We start from the raw sequence: 18,650 nt of genomic DNA on the forward strand, positions 1-18,650 counted from the left end.
ACAGTCACACTCAACAGTCTGCCACCGAGCTCCTGCCGCCCCTGTTCAGGCCAGCTCACCCTGACCCCTAATGCAGCCACCTCAGGAGTGAGATTTCAAACAGGTTTGCTCCTCAGTTTACCAAGTTGCCTAGCAACCATCTAGTCAATGGCATGAGGCCCCACCCCCACCTGCTTGACTTCACACCATGCTCAGTACCTCATTGGCTCCTGCCTGGTCCCACCTCTCAACCCCTGGTTTTGGGAACAATATGCCAGACCCCACAGATGCTGGACAAAGGAATCTACTAATGCCCCCCCAGTCACGTGCCACCCCAGACAGACACAACGACTCCAGTGTTATACAAAATCTTTATATTAACCCATCCCCACAGCCCTCTGCCCTTCCTTGTCCCTTCTCATCTTGGGGGTCATTAGGGCTACTGGGGTCTGGTCCCCCTCCACACCACCAGAGCTGAAGCTGCCATTCAGGATGGGCGTGGCATAGGGAGAGCAGGGGAAGATCCCCCTCTGGCTCGCCTTCATCTCCACTGTTGGTGGGCTCTGGAAACATGCGCTGGCCGGAAGCAGTAGCCAGTAGAGGCAAGCTAGGGTGAAGGCTGAAGGAGAGAGCAGGCTGTCAGCACCTAGGTCAGGATGTCACCTGGAAGCTCCACCTTCCTCCTCAACCCCCGCCCCAAGCTCCTTCAGTGAAGTGAGGACCTCACTCCATTGGTGCAGTCCTTCTGGGGCAGAAAAGTCATCACAGGTCCCAGCTTGCTGCTGTCACCGAAAGCGCCACTGATGTCCCACACAGAGACCATTCCGTTGGTGTTGCCACTCACTAGGAACTGCCCACTCCTGGGAAAGAAAGGAAACTTGTGGGTAGACAGGCATCACTCTGGGGGTAGAAGCCATTCCTATCCAGGGGCCGAGGATGCAGCCAGACTTTTGAACCTGGAGGGGGGGGCACAGCCACTTACGGGTCCAGATCAAAGTAGATGCGCTGATTGGTGGTCACTTCCCGACTCAAAGACCACAGGAGGTGGCCAGGCTGCCGGAGATCCCAGCACAGAAGTTCGGCATCCTGAAGACAAGTACAGGGGTCTGAAGTGTGTCCCCCATTCTTTCTCACGCCTGCCTCCACCTCAGTACCCCAAGTCCTCCAAACTTGGTTTCCACCCTTACACCCACATGCTCTGGGCTTTGACCAATACCTTCCGGGCTCCTGAGAAGAAGAGGTTGCCATCGGGGTGAAAGCAAAGGTGGGTGATGCCCCCTTGGTGGCCTCCCAGCAAGGCGAGAGGAGAACCATCATCCCAGGCATACAGGCCTAGGGTACGGCCATAGGAGCCGCAGGCGTAGAGGGGCTGGGATGGACTGAAGGCTATACAGGAGATGATACCGCTCTGGCCCTGCTTCTTTGCTGGCAATGAAACATGAGAGCAATTAGCGTGGGGCAGTAACTAGCCCCGTTCCTCGGTACCCTGCCCTCGTACTGACACGCAGGGACTCAATCCCCCACTGTTTGTCACAAGCAATCTCAAGTTCTCTGATACTTCCCAGATCGTTCACTTCTCTTAAAGAACCCTTCCCCTTCAATTTTATAAAGTTCAGTGGTACAGTGCTTGCCTAACAAGATCTTGGGTTCAATCCCAGGCACTGCAAGAAAGAGTAAAATAAAAACAATTTCCAGCTATTAGCAAGGTTCTGAGAGACCACAAAGCACACATTTGACAGGCATGGATGATGGGTTAGGAGTTAGCCCAGCTTTCTAGTCAACTGGTTGGCCTTGGGAGTTTCCTCCATGCTGAGCCGGGGTCTCTTCTGGGGCTGGCACAGGCCGCCCAGGCTTGTACTGAGGATGCTGAGAAACCCACAGGTGGCCCAGCTCACACCAGGCCCCTTCGCAGGTGCTGCTCTCTCACGTCCTCCCCCACAGGCTTACCAAACGTGGCTCGCACCTCGCAGTCTCTACCAGGCCTGGAAGTGGAAAAGACACGCACAGTCCGGTTGAAGCCACAGAAGAGCTGGGAACCATCCGGGGAGAAGCAGAGTGAGTGAGCCGCTGTCAATTCGTCCTAGGGGCAGGAGAAGGCTGGAAACAGGCCTGCAAAGCTTCAGCGGTCTTCCAAAAAGGAGGGCTTGGCCAGTGAGCATAGGGCTGGACGGGGAAGTCAGTACCAGGTGGTTGTAAGCGCGAAAGGAAGCCCGGAGTTCTCCAGTGAATGCATCCCAGATGTGAATTGGGTTCTCCCGACTGCTGCTTGCCACACTGAGAGAAACACGGACGCTGAGGCCTGGCACGGACTGTCAAAGGAAGGGAAGGAAGCCAAGTGCCCGGCCCACGAAGCTTCCATCAGAAGGGCACACTGAGCACCCTCTCCCTGCCTCCTCGAGAGCGAGTGTGGGGGCTGGGTGAGGAGACGATGGGGAACACATGATGAAGGGCACAGTGAAAGACATTGCTTATCACTTACTAGGAGGTGTCTGGCTGGCTGGAGGACATCAGAGAATACCAGCAGTAGTCATAGATGGTGTCTCCCTCCACCATTCGAAGGACAGGAACCTGGACAGAGATGTGGGAATGCTGGGGTCACTGGCAGGGGACAGCAGGTGAAAACTTGCCCCCTACCCCGCACCCTGCCAGGGTGTTATGACACAGTGGGAGACAGACCAGGGAGAAGAAAGCAGACTGGGCATAAACAACAGAATTGTCACTGCTCAAACATTTAACTCAGGCTCTAATATCAGGCTCAGGCCAAATGCAGTAGACACTCAATCTTTTGTTTTGTTTTTTGTTTTTTCAAGACAGGGTTTCTTTGTGTAACCCTGGCTGTCCAGGAACTCTCCCTGTAGATCAGGCTGGCCTCGAACTCAGAGATCCATCTGCCTGCCTCCCAAGAGCTGGGATTAAAGGTGTGTACAACCACCACCCAGCCGCAGTTCTTTTAAACACTAGTCTAGAGACAAAGAACCAAACAGGTTTTACCCTTTAAAAAGATTATCAGGCCTTAGGGATTTAGCTCAGTGGCAAAGTTGATTGCCTGCCATTTGCAAGCCCCTGAGTTTGATCCCCCGGCAATGCAAAAATAAATAAAGTCCAAAACTGCAAAAAGGCTTTTTTTGGGTGGGGGGGGGGGGTTCAAGACAGGGTTTCTCTATGGCTCTGGAGGCTGTCCTGGAACTAGCTCTTGTAAACCAGGTTGGTCTCGAACTCACAGAAATCTGAAGACTTCTTAAAATACTGTGTATGTGCATGCTCACACATCGAACTGAATACATGTGGAAGTCAGGAGACAACGGGAAGCGAACAGGTTCTCTCCTTCCCACATGTGGGTCCTAGAAATCTAGTTCAGATCTTTACCTGCAGAGTAATACCAGATTTTTGCCCGCCCCCACAGGGTTTCATCACAGAACCCAGATTGGCCTTGAACTTCTGATCTTCCCGCTTCCACCTCCAGAGGCAGGGTTGCAGGTGTGTTATCACACCCTGCTTCTGGCCGGCTGCGGAAGGAACCCAGGGCTCTATTCATGTACTCTACCAGCCAGGCATGTTCCCAGACAAATGTAAACAGTAAAGTAAGGGCTATGGACATACCCAGAGGTAGAACACTTGCCTGGCAGGTGTGAGGCCCTGGGTTCAAGCTTTACTACCACAAACCCATGGCCTTTCTATCCAGTTGAAGAAAAAGTCAGTTTGTAGTGTCTCTTGCCTGTATCTACAGCACTTGAACTGAGACAGGAGGAGTTGTGAGTTCAAGGCCAACCTGGGATACTTAAAGAATTCCAGGCCAGGACTGGCAAGGTGGCTTAGTGGATAAAGGCCCTTGCTAAGGATCAAGGCCAGCCTTGAGCTATGGCCTTCTTTTCTTTTTTGTTCTTCATGACAGAGTTTCTGTGTAGCTTCAGAGCCTGTACTGGAACTGGCTCTGTAGACCAGGCTGGCCTCAAACTCACAGAGATCTGCCTGCCTCTGCCTCCTAAGTGCAGGAGGTGTGGGCCACCATGCCTAGCAAAAATAATAAATTAAAAAAAGCAAAGGGCTGGAGAGATGACTTAGTAGTTAAGAGTACTGACTGCTCTTCAGGTTCAACTCCAGCACCCACATGGCAGCTAACAACTTTTTCTAGCTCTAACACCCTCACACAGACATACACCAGGCAAAATAGCAATGCAAATGGAATAAAAGCAAACAAACTATTTTTTTAAAGTTACAGACCAGGAGGCTAAACTACATAGGAATACTCTGCCTCAAGAGCTGAAATGCAGGGAGCCAGCACCATGGCTGAGTTGGTAGGGTGTTTGCCTGGCTTTCACAAAACCCCGGGCTGGAACCAGGCATAAATAAATGGCTCATGCCTGGAATCTTGGAATCTCAGCACTCCAGAGATAGAGAGGCAGGAGGATACGGAGTTCAAAGTCAGACAGGGCTACTCAAAAGCCTGTCTCCAAAACACAAGGAAAACCAGGGATGGAGGTGTTGAGACACCTCAGTGGGAAAAGGTGTGGGCTGTGCAAACCTGGCAACCTTAGTCTGATCTCTTAAGCCACAGAAAGATGGAAGGAGACAACACAAACCTGTCACCTGATTTCCACGAGGGCCATAGCACGCCTGCACCCATACCCCCACGTCATGCACACACTAATGAAACAGCAGCAATAAAAAAGCAAAACAGTTTTGACAGTGTGCTGGAGTGTAGCTCCAAGCCCTGGCTTTGATCCTCGCCAGTACAAAAACAAAACGGCGATGCAGGGAAGACGGGAGCGAGAGGCACTCAGATGCTGCTGCTGAGAGCAAACAGAGCTGAGTACTCTGGGAAAAACAGACAACTCACAAAGCCCCGGCCTCAGGCTCCCAAGTGGAGGAGGGATCACAAGGAGGTATCACCCAGGCCTGGCTGAAATTATTCTGTTTGCTGGCTATGACATGTTTTGTTATGGCATAATTTGTTATTTCCATCCATACTGTAAGGTAAAGTGAAGATAAGACAATTTGCCCTGTTATTTTTTTGGTTTTGCTTGATATAGGGTTTCATTTAGTCCAGGCTGGCCTCAAACTCACTATGTAGCTCTCAAGATTGGCCCTGAACTACTGTCTCTCTTATCTTTGTTTCCTAAGCTCTGGATTTACAGACATGTGTTTCATTTTGTCGGTATTTAGGCACATCGACCCATAATTTTTGTCCTTTTTCTCACTGAGTTGTTCTGTTCTTCATGTTTATAGAACATTTAAACAGTATGGATACCAATCCTTTGTAACATCCTTTGGACATCACCAACTATGACTTCATTTTCTACCCCATCTGCCTGAGTCCTACAGCTCCACTTAGATCCCTGCAGGCACCTCAGACTCTTGGTCTGTGAGGGACCCGACACCTGCTGCTCCTGGGCCCACAATGGTTTGGAAGTCTAGTTTGTGCACCTATCATGGTTGCTTCGGCTATCGATCTGACAGAAATCTAGAGTCACCAAGGAAGAGGGACCCTCAATCGAGGAATTACATAGATCAGATTGCCCTATGTCTGTGGAGCATTTTCTTGATGCTGGTTGATGTAGAAGAGTCCAACCTACTGTAGGTGGTGCCATCCCTGGGCAAGTGAGCCTACACTGTATAAGAGAGCTGACCATGAGTTTGGGAAATAGGCAGTGTTGCTCTTTGGTCTCTAATCATAGCAGAAAAGCAAACTAGGACAAAAACCCCATCCTCAACCGTCATCATTTCTACTCCTGGTCTGGCCCACACAAGTTTGCCAATTTTCCTCCAGGGCTCCCTGGAATCTGTCTCCTCCCCTCTGTCCCTCTCCTGATAGTCCATTACAAGCCACTGTCTCCTTGCCAGCACTTCTGCAACATCCTGATTGTTCTCCCTCCAGACCTACTCTCAAACCCACCCATCCATTCTCCACACTGGGCCCAAGACCTTAGTAAGGTGGGATTCTACACAGTATCATGCTCCTGCTAAAATATTTTAGAGGCTCCATGTAGCCCTTTTCCCTATGAAGACTTCCATTAAATGCTCCAACTGCAACTCAACTATCAAAGCTCACCTCTACCCACTTCCTTAAAAACCACAATTTCCGGGCTGGCGAGATGGATCAGAGGTTAAGAGCACTGACTGCTCTTCCAGGGGTCCTGAGTTCAATTCCCAGCAACCACATGGTGGCTCACAACCATCTACAATTCAATCCGGTGTCCTCTTCTGGCATACAGGCAGAACACTGTATGTGTAATAAGTAAATAAATCTTAAAAAAAAAACCCACAATTTCCACCACGTTGGTTCTCAGGCCCTTGAGACAGCAACTCCACATATTCCCAACCGTGGGCTTTTTCTAGAACTCTGTTTGGAATAGTATACCTTCCCCTCCCCTGTAATGCCCCCTAGTAGACTCTAATCACTGCAGTCCTAGGCGCTTCCTCCCCTGTAAAGCTTTCCCAACCCCTCTGCCCTCCCTGCTTCATGTTCCCAAGCCCTCTACGCTCCCCACTGTCGTTTCTTTTTTTTTTTTTTTTTTTTTTTTTTTGGTTTTTCGAGACAGGGTTTCTCTGTGTAGTTTTGGAGGCTGTCCTGGCACTCGCTCTGTAGACCGGGCTGGCCTCGAACTCACAGAGATCCGCCTGCCTCTGCCTCCCGAGTGTTGGGATTAAAGGCGTGCGCCACCAACGCCCGGCCCCACTGTCGTTTCTAAGAGCACGAGAGTCTGCTCATCACTGTCCTCTCGACATCTAGCATTTGCTCGTTTACTTTTATCTTACATGTATGCGCGTCCTGCCTGCATGTGTGCCTTGTGTCCTCAGCGGTCAGGAGGCTGTCAGACCCCTGGAGCTAGAGCTACAGGTGGTTAGGAGCCACCAGGTGTGTGCTGAGAACTGAATCTGGATCTGCTGCAAGATCAACAAGTGCTCGACCACCCAGGGACCTCTCCGTCCCTAAGGAATGTTTTCATGAACAAATGGAGACGGCGACACTGTTGCAGGAACATAACACCCAAAATAATTAGATCTCGAATTAAGTCAAGGGACTAACGGGTGATTAGTAAGCTTAGACAGGCTTAGTGAGGGCTGGCGTTAGTGATGTGGAGCCTTAGGAAGGAGACTACGGGATGAGACCCTGGCTTCCGGCTCGCATAGCTGAGGCCACAAAGATGGTAGAGGACTGAAGATACACAGAAAGGCTATGAGGAGCCAGCACCCTCAGAAGTTGAACAGAAAAAAAAATTGCAAGGATAAAAGAAGAATTGCCAGGCTCTGGCACTGCAGAGGGGTGTGAAAGATGCAGTCTCGGGAGAGGGCCGGAGTGGCAGCAAGAACCACATGGCATGACTACAGCCAGGAACAGGCTGGGGAACTACTTAGGGAAGAGGACCTAGTCCCCACAGGCATATGGGAATTCAGCCATCTCTCAGTACCCAAGAGGCATTGATTCCAGGACATATCAACATCCCAGGACACTGATTCCACAACATACCAAAATCTGTTGATGGTCAGTCTCACATTGTACATAAAATGCTCTAGTATCTGCAGAGAGCTTATATACACCTTTTCATATGCTTCAATCTCTAGGTTACTTTTAATTACTAATAATGTAAATGTCACATAGACAGTTGCTATACTGTACGGTCTAGGAAATGTAATAATAAGGGAAGGAAAGCTCCAAACATGTTCAGTACAGACTCCCTGGTTTTTTATTTATTCATCTATTTATTTTACATCCCAGCCACAGTCTCCCCCTTACCCCAGACTCCCTGTTTTTACCAAATACTTTGGACCTGCAGTTGTACAGATGCCAGAAGCATGGACAGAGGACCAGCTATATCCAAATCTGTCTTCATACACTAGGCAACCATGTTACCCCAGAGCTACATTCTTAGTTATGTGGACTTGATCGTTTTCAAACACTGAGCTCTCAGGCATGAAAAGTGAGGTCACTTAGCTAGAATAGCACACCCCTGTAATCCCACACTTGGGAGGCTCTGGCAGGAGGATCACAACTTCAAGGTCAGTTTGGGATACTAAGGCCCAGCCTAAAAAAAGGGGAGAAGGTGAAGACAGCTCTGCCTAACAAATATGCATAAGGCCAAGGGTTTAAACCCCAAAACTGGGGTGGGGAAAAAGCCAAAGAGAATACTTAAGTGAAGTTTTGATAGAACAAGTTCACCCATATATTGAATGCATAAGAAATATTTGAAAACAACTCTCTGTATCATAAACCACGATATACACAGAAATACCTATATAGAGACACATGTCCACATGCACAAAGATTGCTGCAGTGAAGGTATTTCTCACACATAAAACTTCATGTAAGAACCTGACTCTGACTCTGCCCCCCCCCCCCCTCATCTCGTTTTTTTTGGGACAGGGATTCTCTGTGTAGCCCTAGCTGTCTTGGAACTCACTCTGTAGATTAGACTGGCCTCTAACATGCAAAGATCCACCCACCTCTGCATCAAGTGTTGGGATTAAAGGCGGGCGTCACCACTGCCCAGATGCATGACAGATCTTGTCTTTAATCCCAGCACTAGGGAGGCAGAGGCAGAGGCGGGCCCATCTCTGAGTTCCATGCCAGCCAGTGCTACAAAATGAGACCCTTTGTAACACCCCACAGAAAACAGACAAGCAGAGAAGGGGGCTTTCCTGAAACAGAACAGAAAGAGGAGGGAAGGGAGAAGACCCACCCACTTACTGAACACACAACTATTTATTTGGAAACAGCTGCTGCGCAGGCCAGGGTGCTCTGACCTCTCAATCCTCCTGCCTCAGCCTCCAGAATGCTTAGACTACACAGGCATTAGCCACCACACCCAGCTGGCTATCTGAAGAATAGTGTATGTCACTAAAATTCTAGAAACGCAAAGGGAAGAAAAGGTTTTTGTTTTGTTTTTTAAACAAAACCTATCAAAAGCACTCAACACAAACCATTAGACACAGGAACTAGGAAGCCTGGGCCACTGTGAAAAACATTTAGCATATAATTGTTGAAAAGGAAAAAGCAGGAAACAAAACCATGTATTACAGGGTTACAAGCACATAAATGGCTCCCATGCTTGGACTCAGCTTTCAGAAACAACAGAAATAAATTTCAAGTGCTGAGTTTTGTAAAGCGGTAGGTAACAATGGCTTTCTCCTTGTCTCATTCTACGGTTCAGAATGGCCCAGGCTGGCCTTGATCTCACACTGACCCTTCTGTCCCAATCTGCTAAGCACTGAGATTTTAGGCATCTATTCTCTCATATCCTCTCTCTCTCTCCTCCCCCGTCTCTGTATGTGTACTCACAAGGTCTCAAGCATGATAGACAAGCACTCTGCCATAATTCCCAGTGAGTTGTGATGGCTAATATTTTTAAACACTCATTACTGTGTGTGAATGGCCAGGCTGTGAATGCACACATGTCACAATGCACATATGGCAGACAGAGGACAAATCTGTGGAGCTGGTTAGCTCCTTCCTTCTTTATGTGAATTCTGGGGGTCGAACTCAGGTCACCAGGCTGGGACATTAAGTGCCTCTACTGTGTTTTTTGTTTTTTTGTTTTTGGTTTTACGAGACAGGGTTTCTCGGTATTGTTTTGGAGGCTGTCGGTCCAGCCTGGCCTCGAACTCACAGAGATCCGCCTGCCTCTGCCTCCCGAGTGCTGGGATTAAAGGCGTGCGCCACCACCGCCCGGCAGTGCCTCTACTGTGATAGTTAATGCTGAACCAGCTAGGCACAGTGACTCACGCCTACAGCCACAGTCACTGAGAAGACGGAAGCAGGGTTTGCTTGGTGTTTCCTTTTTTTTCAAGACAGGGTTTCTCTGTGTAACAGCCCTGGCTGGCCTGGAACCTGCTCTATAGATTGTGCTGGAACTCTGCCTGCCTCTGCCTCTGGAGTACTGGGATTAAAGGCGTGCGCCACAGGCCCGGCTTGGAGTTCGGTTTGGGGCCAGCCTGGGCAATGTGGTGAGACACTGGCACAAGGACTAAGTCCCTGTGCGTCACCACCAGCTCCTGTCCAGCCCGAGTCAGCACTGGGAAAGATGAGACTTTCCCTTTTCTTCCTCTCTGTCTTTCAGATACTGGCCAGGTCTTCAAGTGAAAGCCCCTGAGGCTTTTCTCTCCGAGGCTCCTCCCCACACCTTGTGGCTAACATCAGGATGCACAACTCAAATGTTTCTAAAACTGAAAAACAAAACAACCTCAACAAAAACCACGAAGATGAGGACCAGGGCTGCAGTTCTACAGTTAACATGTACCAGACAGACAAACAAGCACTGAGCAAACAGTTGCTGAAAGGAAGCAATAGGTTCATCCCACATGTGGGACTGTCTCTTGCATTTACTTCCTCAGCAACTCGGGCCATCCCCCTCAGTAACTGCCACGTGCTCCCAGTCACTGACTGTATTACTATCTCTAACCATCGAGTTCACGTGCTGTCTCTATGTTATTCAGTTTCATCAAAAGCATGGCTATAGGGTGGGGAGCTGGCCCGGGGAAAGGCCCTGATGCACTAGGTAAAGAACTTAACTGGAACCCGACAACCCACTCACTCAGATGCCGTAGCTCCAGCCTGCAGTCTCAGAACTACTATGACAAGATACAAAGCAGAAACAAGACAATGTCCAGAAGCCTGGAGGATACATGTGGCAGTGAACAAGAGACCCTGTCTCGCACACTCTCACACACCTTTAATCCCAGCACTCGGGAGGCAGAGACAGGTGGATCTCTGTGAGTTCCAGACCAACCTGGTCTTCAGAGTGATTGCCAGGACAGGCTCCAAAGCTACACAGAGAAATCCTGTTTCCAAAAAACAAACAAACAAAAAACAAGAGAGAGAGACCCTGTCTCAAACAACTTGGAAAAGCAAGGACCAATGTCCATGGTTGTTTTCTGACCTCTGCACCAAACACACACACACACACACACACACACACACACACACACACACACACACACACACTCACTCACACACACACACTCACACACACACACACTCACACACACACACACACAAAGGCTCTTTTTCCTTCCTTCCTTCCTTTTTTTCATGTGCAATTGGTGTTTGCCTGTGTGAGGGAGCCAGATCCCCTGAATTGGAGTTACAGACAGTTGTGAACTGCTGTGTGGGTGCTGGGAATTGAACCTGGGTCCTCTGAAGGAGCAGCCAGTGCTCTTAACTAATGAGCCTCTCTCCAGCCCCCACAAAGTTGATTTTTTTAAACCACATTTATAAGCAGTGTATAAATATGAAGATAAGGAGCTCAAGGCCATTCTCAGCTACTTGTGGAAGTTCAAGGGCAGTCTAGGGATATGACCTTATAGGGGGCGGGGCTGACAATCTAGAGGCAGATATAGGAGGATCTCTGTGAGTTTGAGGCCAATCTGGCCTACATATTGAGTTCCAGCCAGGGCTCCATAAGACCCTGTGTCAAAAATAAAAAAAAAAAGAGGGGTCGGAGAGACGGCTCAGCAGTTGAGAGCACTGACTGCTCTTCCAGAGGACCCAGGTTCAGTTCCCAGCACCCACATGGCAGCTTACAACTGTTTATAACTCCAAGATCTGACACTCTCACACATACATACATGCAGGGAAAACACTAATGTACATAAAATTATAATAAATTATTTAGTGCGCGCACGCGCGCGCACACACACACACAACTACAGAGATGGCTGAGTCATCAAGAGCACTGTCTGCTCTTCTAGAGGGCCTAGGTTAGATTCCCAGTACCTACATGGCAGATCACAACCATCTGTAACCAATTCCAATGCCCTCTTCTGGAGTGCACAGGCACCAGGCATACATGTGGTATGTAGACATACATATAGGCAAAACATTCATACATATTACATGGTCTACATAGAGAGTTTCATGTTAGCCAAGGCTACATAGTAAGACCCTGTCCCAAAAAGAAAAGGAAAAAAAAAAAAAGGATTAAGTGAGGTCATGAGTTTGGGGTATCCTGATAAGACTTTGGCTATATAGTACAAGGAAGGGGCTAAAAGGAAAGGGGCTAGCAGTTTAGCTTAGTAGTAGAAGCTTGACAAGGGGGATGGGGGTGGAGGAGACTGTCTCTACCATCCTTCCATGCCTCAATCTTACTTTCCTGCTCTAAAACTGTAAGAGAGCCGGGCGTTGGTGGTGCACGCCTTTAATCCCAGCACTCGGGAGGCAGAGGCAGGCGGATCACTGTGAGTTCGAGACCAGCCTGGTCTACCAAGCGAGTTCCAGGACAGCCTCCAAAGCCACAGGGAAACCCTGTCTTGAAAAACCAAAAAAAAAAAAAAAAAAAAAAACTGTAAGAGAATGCAGTTTTCCTGGCAGCATGGGGAGTCAAACCCAGAGCCTGTGTGCACTAGGCAAGAGCTACCACTATCAAGCTATACCACACTGCCCTCGGTTTTGTGAGACAGGGTCTTGGCATAGAACCTATGCCACCATGAACTCCCAATTCTCCTCCCTCAGCCTCCCAAATGTTGGGATTACAGGTGCACACAACGGCCAGGAAGAAATCTTCCTTCTTTCAGTTGATTGGGACAGGGTATTAGTTAACAAAAGATATCCCAGAACTTACTGTGTGACTAGAGGCAAGCTCCCTAACACTGGGATTACAAAACATGGACCAGCTCGTCCAGCTAAATCTTTTCCTTATAAAATGACAGACTCCATTGTCCCTCCCTTCTGCTGTGTCCCCCAACACACACCTCTCCCTGCTGTGTCCCCCAACACCCACCATCCCCTAACAAGCCCTTCCGTGGCCCCACACTCCCCTCACTACTGATCATCATGGCTTGGAGATGTAGACCAGTGATTAAAAACATTTCTTGGCTCCCTTTTCACGGCACAATTCGTTTTCCCTTACCCATTTTAACTGACTTCTGCCTCCATCTCTCTGAACGTGCTCTTGTCTGGGTCACTCGTGTTCTCTGTGGTCACCCTCTAGAGCCACCGAACTCCATCTCGAAGCACCATTAGCCATGACTCTCCACCTGTGCATCAGATGCTGCTCCCTCGGGGCTGCAGAGAAGTCCCGGCAGCAAAGAGCAGGTAGGTGGCTGGGCAGTGGCTGTGCTCATCTTTAATCCCAGCACTCAGGAGGCAGATCTCTGTGAATTTGAGGCCAGCCAGAGCTACACAGGGAAAACCAACCAAAAAAAAAAAAAAAAAAAAAAAAAAGAGCAGGAGGAGGCAGGTACTGCTCTTCCAGAGGACCAAATTCCTTTTTTTTCGGGTGGGGGGGTTGGGTGGGTATTGTTGTTGTTGCTGGGTTTGTTTTTGGAGACAAAATCTCACTTTGTAGTCCTGGAACTCACTACGTAGACCAGGCTGGCCCCAAATTCCTGAGTACCGAGATTAAAGGCATGTGCAACCAGAAGACAGAAATTTGAGCTCCAGGAATACAATACCCTCTTCTCACCTTCAAGGGTAGTCAACACACATTATATACACATACAAACTTAAAAATAAACCTTTTTAACTTTTTTTTGAAGATTTATTTATTATTATATGTATAGTGTTCTGTTTGCATGTCTGCCTGCAAGCCAGAAGAGGGCAGCAGATCTCATTACAGATGGCTGTGAGCCACCATGTGGTTTCTGGGAATTGAACTCAGGGCCTCTGTAAGTGCAGCCAATGCTCTTAACCACTGAGCCATCTCTCCAGTCCTTAAAAACAAAAAGATCCTGCCTCAAAACACACACACTCCAAAAGGCCTTCCCACAAGATCCAACATAGTAAGGTCACCAGTCACTTTTCCACCTCCAAGTCCACTCTGTGTCCTGTAAACACACAAAGCTTCCCCAGCTCAGGGTCCCTGCATTACTGTTACCTCTTCCTGGAAGCTTTTCCACATCATTTAGCCATTATCATGCTTCAAGTCTCACAAAAGACAGTCTCCTTTTCTATTGGCCCCTCCCTGACCTGTACTCAATGGCTATCTTCTGCAAGATTGCTTTTGCTTTGTGTCTTGAGACAGGGTCTTACTATGCAGCCCTGGCTAGCCTGGAACTCACTTTGTAGACGGGCCTGGCTCACACTCATGAGAGATTCATCAGACTCTGCCTCCTGAGTGCTGGGACTAAAGGAGTGTTCCGTGACACCCCACTTCTGCAGGGTTTTGTTGTTTACTGCAGTGAGCCAGGGGCCCCTCAAATACTAGGTAAACACAACAGTGCAGAGCTAGATCCCCAGCATGCAGCACTGTCTCCTGCTTACCCTCTCCTTTTCCTGGTTTTATTATCATCATCATCCTCTTCAAAACAGTTACTTTTCTACTTCTTAAAGAGATGAGGCCTCAGGCAAACATGGTAACACATACCTGCAACCTCAGCACTTACAGATACAGCTAGCAGATCAGGGATGTGAGGATATCCTCGGCTATATAGCTACTTTGAGTTTAAGGCCAGCCTTCTCTATATGAGATCTTGTCTCAAAGGGGTATAGATGGGGGGTGGAGCAGCTCCGAAGTTAAGAGCAGGGGTTGCTCTTCTAGAGGAGCTGGGATTCAATTTCCAGAACCCACATGACAGCTAACAGTTGTCTGCAACTCTAGTCCCAGGGGACCTAATCCCCTCTTCTGGCTTCCATAGGCACTGCGCGCATGTGGTCACATAGATTCAGGCAAAACACTCACACACATTAAAAAAATTTTTCTGTTTTTGAATCTCAAGAGAAAAAAAGTTTTACTTGGGTTTGACATCAAATGCCTGTAGTTCCAACAATTGAAAGGAGGAAAACCAGGAGGTCAAGGCTAGCCTCAGTTATGTAATGAGTTAGAAGCCAGCATGAGACCTGTCTCAAAACGAAGAAAGGTAGCTGGAAGACGGCTTAGAGGTTAAGAATGCTTGCCGTTCTTGCAGAGGACCCAGGTTGGGTTCCCAGCACCTATGACAGACGGCTCACATCTACCTGTAATTCTAGCTTGGCTGTGCTGGGAGCACATTTCCCAGAGAACCCTAGAAGGTGAAGCACACAGAATGTTCTTCCATCCTGAAAGCAGGAACTGGAGGTGATGAGTAGCCTAGTGATCTGCCATCTGTGTTATCTGTCCGGCCTGGCCATCTCAAGGCCAGAACTGGAGATACCTAGTAGTCTACATGATCCTTAACAGCCAGGGGCTCCCCAACCTCCCACAAGGACCACACCTTATAGTTTACAGGACCCTTACATTCATTATCTGTTCCAGTGGTGGTGCACACCTTTAAACCCAGCACTCAGGAGGCAGAGGCAGGCGGATCTCTGTGAGTTCGAGACCAGTCTGGTCTGCCTAGTGAGTTCTAGGACAGCCTCCAAAGCACAGAGAAACCCTGTCTCGAAAAACCAAAAAAAAAAAAAAAAAAAAAAAAAAAAGGAGAGAAAGAAGGAGAAAGCAAACAGGCAAACACGAAGTCTCACAATGCTGCCCAGGATGCACTGCGGCTCCTGCGTGGGCATTTGTTCTGATGTGCAATGACCCTTGTACTGATATGCATTTGCACACTACACAAAAAACACAACCAACTCTTCATCTATCACTCATGTCCCTAAGAGCGCAGCCCAAACAGTGGCCTAGAACCCACTATGCAGTTAAGGATGACCTCCAGAGTGCTGAGATTACAGGAGTAAGCCAACACACCCCATTTACGCAGTGTGGGAGCTTGAACATGGGCTTTGTGCATGATACTAGGCAAACATCTACGAACTGAGCCACCTCCCCAGCACATGTGGGAAGTCATCTGATAAACACTTACACACTGTCACAGACATCCATTACTTGACTACAGAAAACAGACTCCTAACTAAGGAAGGGACTGACTTCTCTCTAAATGACTTTAGAATTCAAGGCAGAAAATGATACATGGGGACATCCATGGTTAAGGAACGTCCTGTCTGTGAACAGGTCACCCCTGGACATACTCTCCTCATTTGCAGAAAGGGCTCTGATGTGTAGGGCTGGCAGAGGGACAGTCAGCAACTCCCCTTACCATTTCTGCATAGTCCACCTGCTCTGTCGCACTGTACAGCTCTGGGGGCAGGTTGTAAATCCGCAGAGTGTTATCAGCACTGTTGGTTAAGATACAGGAACCATCAGGAGCCCTAAAAATATAGGAAAATTAGAAAACTGAACAGACCTATGATTTCCAGGTGTAGGTCTAGGGCTACCTTAGTACACATGCCCTTGAGAAGACACCAACCCACCCTGGGTAAAACTTAAGCTCATGCAGAGGGCGATGGCACACATCTATAACCCCAACCACTGAGAGGCTGAGGCAGAGGACCTCAAGTTCTGGGCCAGTCTGGGCAACCTGGCAAGGCCCTATCTCAAAACAAAGCAAAGCAAAGCAAAAAAAAAAAGCAAAAAGGCAAGGATGCTGGCATGAGGCTTAGTGGTGAGGTTCAGGCTAGCATGATGGACACCCTAGGCTAAATCCACAGTAGTAGAAATGGAAGGAGAGACAGGGCAAAGGAAAGAAAAACCCTTTATCTCGGTACTCACAGTATTCTGTTATTCCTCAGCCACCTCCAGATAAGTTTGTGGGTTTTTTTTGTTTTCTGAGACAAGGTTTTCTGTGTAACCCTGGCTGTCCTGGAACTCGCTCTGTAGACCAGGCTGGTCTCTGAACTCGGAGATCCTCCTGCCTCTGCCGAGTGGCATGTGCCACCACTGCCCAGATTAGTTTTTGTTTTTGTTTTAAGGCAGAGTCTCACTCTGTGGGCAAGGCAGGCCCTCCAACCCCCAAGTCTCCCTATTACCGAGATGCTGAGATTACAGAGCTGTCTAACCACGACCGGCCAAATATGGTTGGGTTTTAAGATGAAATCCTGAGGGTGGCCATTTCCCTGCCCGTTGTACTTACCACTTACAACCTTTTAAGAAGTTCTCGGAGTGGGCGCGGAACTCGGACCAGGAGCCACTGAGGTATCGGGGTACCTGCGAGAAGTTATAGCTCCAAAAGCTAGAAAGGGGATGGAGAAACAACAAATGGACCGTCAGAGCAAAATGGGCCCGGAACGGACCCGAGAGGACTGGAGGCTGCGGTTTTCACAAGCCCAGGCTCCTCGGATCCCAGTCACTTACGCGTCTCCCTCATCCACTGGACCGGGCTCTTCAGACACACCTTCCACGTCTTCTCCTGACGCCAACTCAGGCTGATTCGTGTCTTCTACAGGAAGGCTCACATTTTCAGACAGTTCTTGCTCCTCGATTCGAGGACTCAACTCACCGGGAGTATTAAACTCTACTTCCAGCGGAGCGGAGAGAGGAAGTGGGTGCCCTTGTTGCGGCTCCTGGAACACAACCGAGCCAGCCACAGAATCTGCGGCTACCTGGGATCGGTCATCTCCACCGCAAGGCTGTGGCACCGGTTCAGAGTCTGTATTTTCATCCACAGGGGAACCTTGGGGCACTGGAGCTGGGGCCTGGTCAGAAGAGAGGCTGTCCGGGACTACGAGTCGCTCCTCCGACGTCTTCATTCTGTAGAGCAACAGCGGCCGGGCAAGCCTCGTTGCACCGGCTACCAGCTGCTGAGGCTACACTGCATTAAAGTCCCCAGGAATTCGGGTGCAGAACTGCAGAGCCCCGCCGCGCCTGCCTTCTTCTTCCGGGAAGAGTTAGCCGAACCCCGCAACCGAGGGCAAACACCGGGAAACCAATTCAGGGAGAAAAGCACCTGGGGTCGCTACGCGCCGCTAGAGCTTCTTGCTCTCGCGGGAGTCGGGTCACCTTCCGATTGGGTCCAGCGTCCCGATTAGCTTCAGAGCCGTGAGGCGGGAAGGTACGAGTTGGCCCAACCCTCAAGCGCTAGAGAATTCTTAAAGGATTCTGGGAGTTGTAGTCTTCGCTCTCGGACTTGGAGAAAAGTACATGCGTTCCCCCTACCGTCCGCTGGGGTAATTCTTAAGGTACCTTCCCTCCCTGGCCTGTAGAGGGCGCTTAATTTCTACAGTTTTGCCCCTCTTGAATCGCGTTTTGAGTCAGGCAACCTCAAAATAAGATTTCCTTTCTGCCTCTCTCCCTCCCTTCATCTCCCTCCTTTTATTCTCCCTTCCTGTCCATCCCATCGACCTGCCTTCCCCGTCTCTCCCTTCTTTCTTTCAACATTTATTATCTTACTTCCTGCCCAGCAGTGTATGAGGAACTAGAGAAAATAGTTTACAAATGCTTTATCCCCATAAAATTGTCGTTGCTGTGCAATTGAAGGCTGTGAAAACAATCTTTGCAGATAGTGATAAGGTCTGTACAGGAAATTAAACAAGATGGTGTGATAGGAAGTATCTTGGAGAACACGATAGAGTGAGATGTTAAGAAAAGCCTTTCTAAAGTAACATTTTAGCTGGTGAGAAGAAAGCAAAAAACAGCTGCCCGTGTTGGCTCATCACTAAACATGGGAGGCTAAAGCAGTTGGGCTGCCGCGAGTTCGAAGCCAGCCTGGCTATGAAGACCCTGTTTCAGCCGGGCGTTGGTGGCGCACGCCTTTAGTCCCAGCACTCGGGAGGCAGAGGCAGGCGGATCTCTGTGAGTTCCAGACCAAGCGAGCTCCAGGACAGCCTCCAAAGCCACAGAGAAACCCTGTCTCGAAAAACCAAAAAAAAAAAAAAAAAAAAAAAAAAGACCGTGTTTCAAAAAGAAGACGATTCCAATTGTACAGCTAGATCGGAAACAGCAGTGTTCAGCGCTCTTCCGAAACGGTTTCCACCAATTTTGTCCTCACAG

At 49.0% G+C, this 18,650-nt stretch overlaps 1 protein-coding gene across 2 annotated transcripts; it reads right to left on the reverse strand.

Moving 5' to 3' along the window:
- Positions 1-339: 339 nt before the first annotated feature.
- Positions 340-18,414, reverse strand: Wrap53 (WD repeat containing antisense to TP53). Of its 2 annotated transcripts, none has more exons than NM_001281589.1 (10): positions 17,016-17,617; positions 16,795-16,893; positions 15,922-16,033; positions 2,459-2,547; positions 2,163-2,253; positions 1,927-2,059; positions 1,196-1,404; positions 962-1,065; positions 702-839; positions 340-598 (listed from the first exon to the last, which is right to left on the reverse strand). In NM_001281589.1, exons 1-10 carry the CDS (start codon positions 17,408-17,410, stop codon positions 352-354), a joined length of 1,617 nt encoding a protein of 538 aa, NP_001268518.1. In that variant the 5' UTR covers positions 17,411-17,617; the 3' UTR covers positions 340-351. The 2 variants fall into 2 exon arrangements, with proteins under 2 accessions (NP_001268518.1, XP_012966858.1); XM_013111404.3 differs by having other exon boundaries at positions 446-598; positions 707-839; positions 17,016-18,414.
- Between the last annotated feature and the right edge of the window lie 236 nt (positions 18,415-18,650).

Source organism: Mesocricetus auratus, unplaced genomic scaffold (genome assembly GCF_017639785.1).
Source record: "Mesocricetus auratus isolate SY011 unplaced genomic scaffold, BCM_Maur_2.0 Super-Scaffold_100007, whole genome shotgun sequence".
In the NCBI taxonomy this organism is placed as follows: domain Eukaryota; kingdom Metazoa; phylum Chordata; class Mammalia; order Rodentia; family Cricetidae; genus Mesocricetus; species Mesocricetus auratus.

Bases quoted from the DNA above. Each gene is read 5' to 3' on its own strand.
- Wrap53 (NM_001281589.1), bottom strand. From the start codon at position 17,410: ATGAAGACGTCGGAGGAGCGACTCGTAGTCCCGGACAGCCTCTCTTCT. The intron at 2,254-2,458 runs GTAAGTGATAAG...TGTTTCTCTCAG, and splicing joins AGCCAGCCAGACACCTCCTA to TGTGGCAAGCAGCAGTCGGG. The intron at 1,066-1,195 runs GTATTGGTCAAA...ACTTGTCTTCAG, and splicing joins TCTTCTCAGGAGCCCGGAAG to GATGCCGAACTTCTGTGCTG.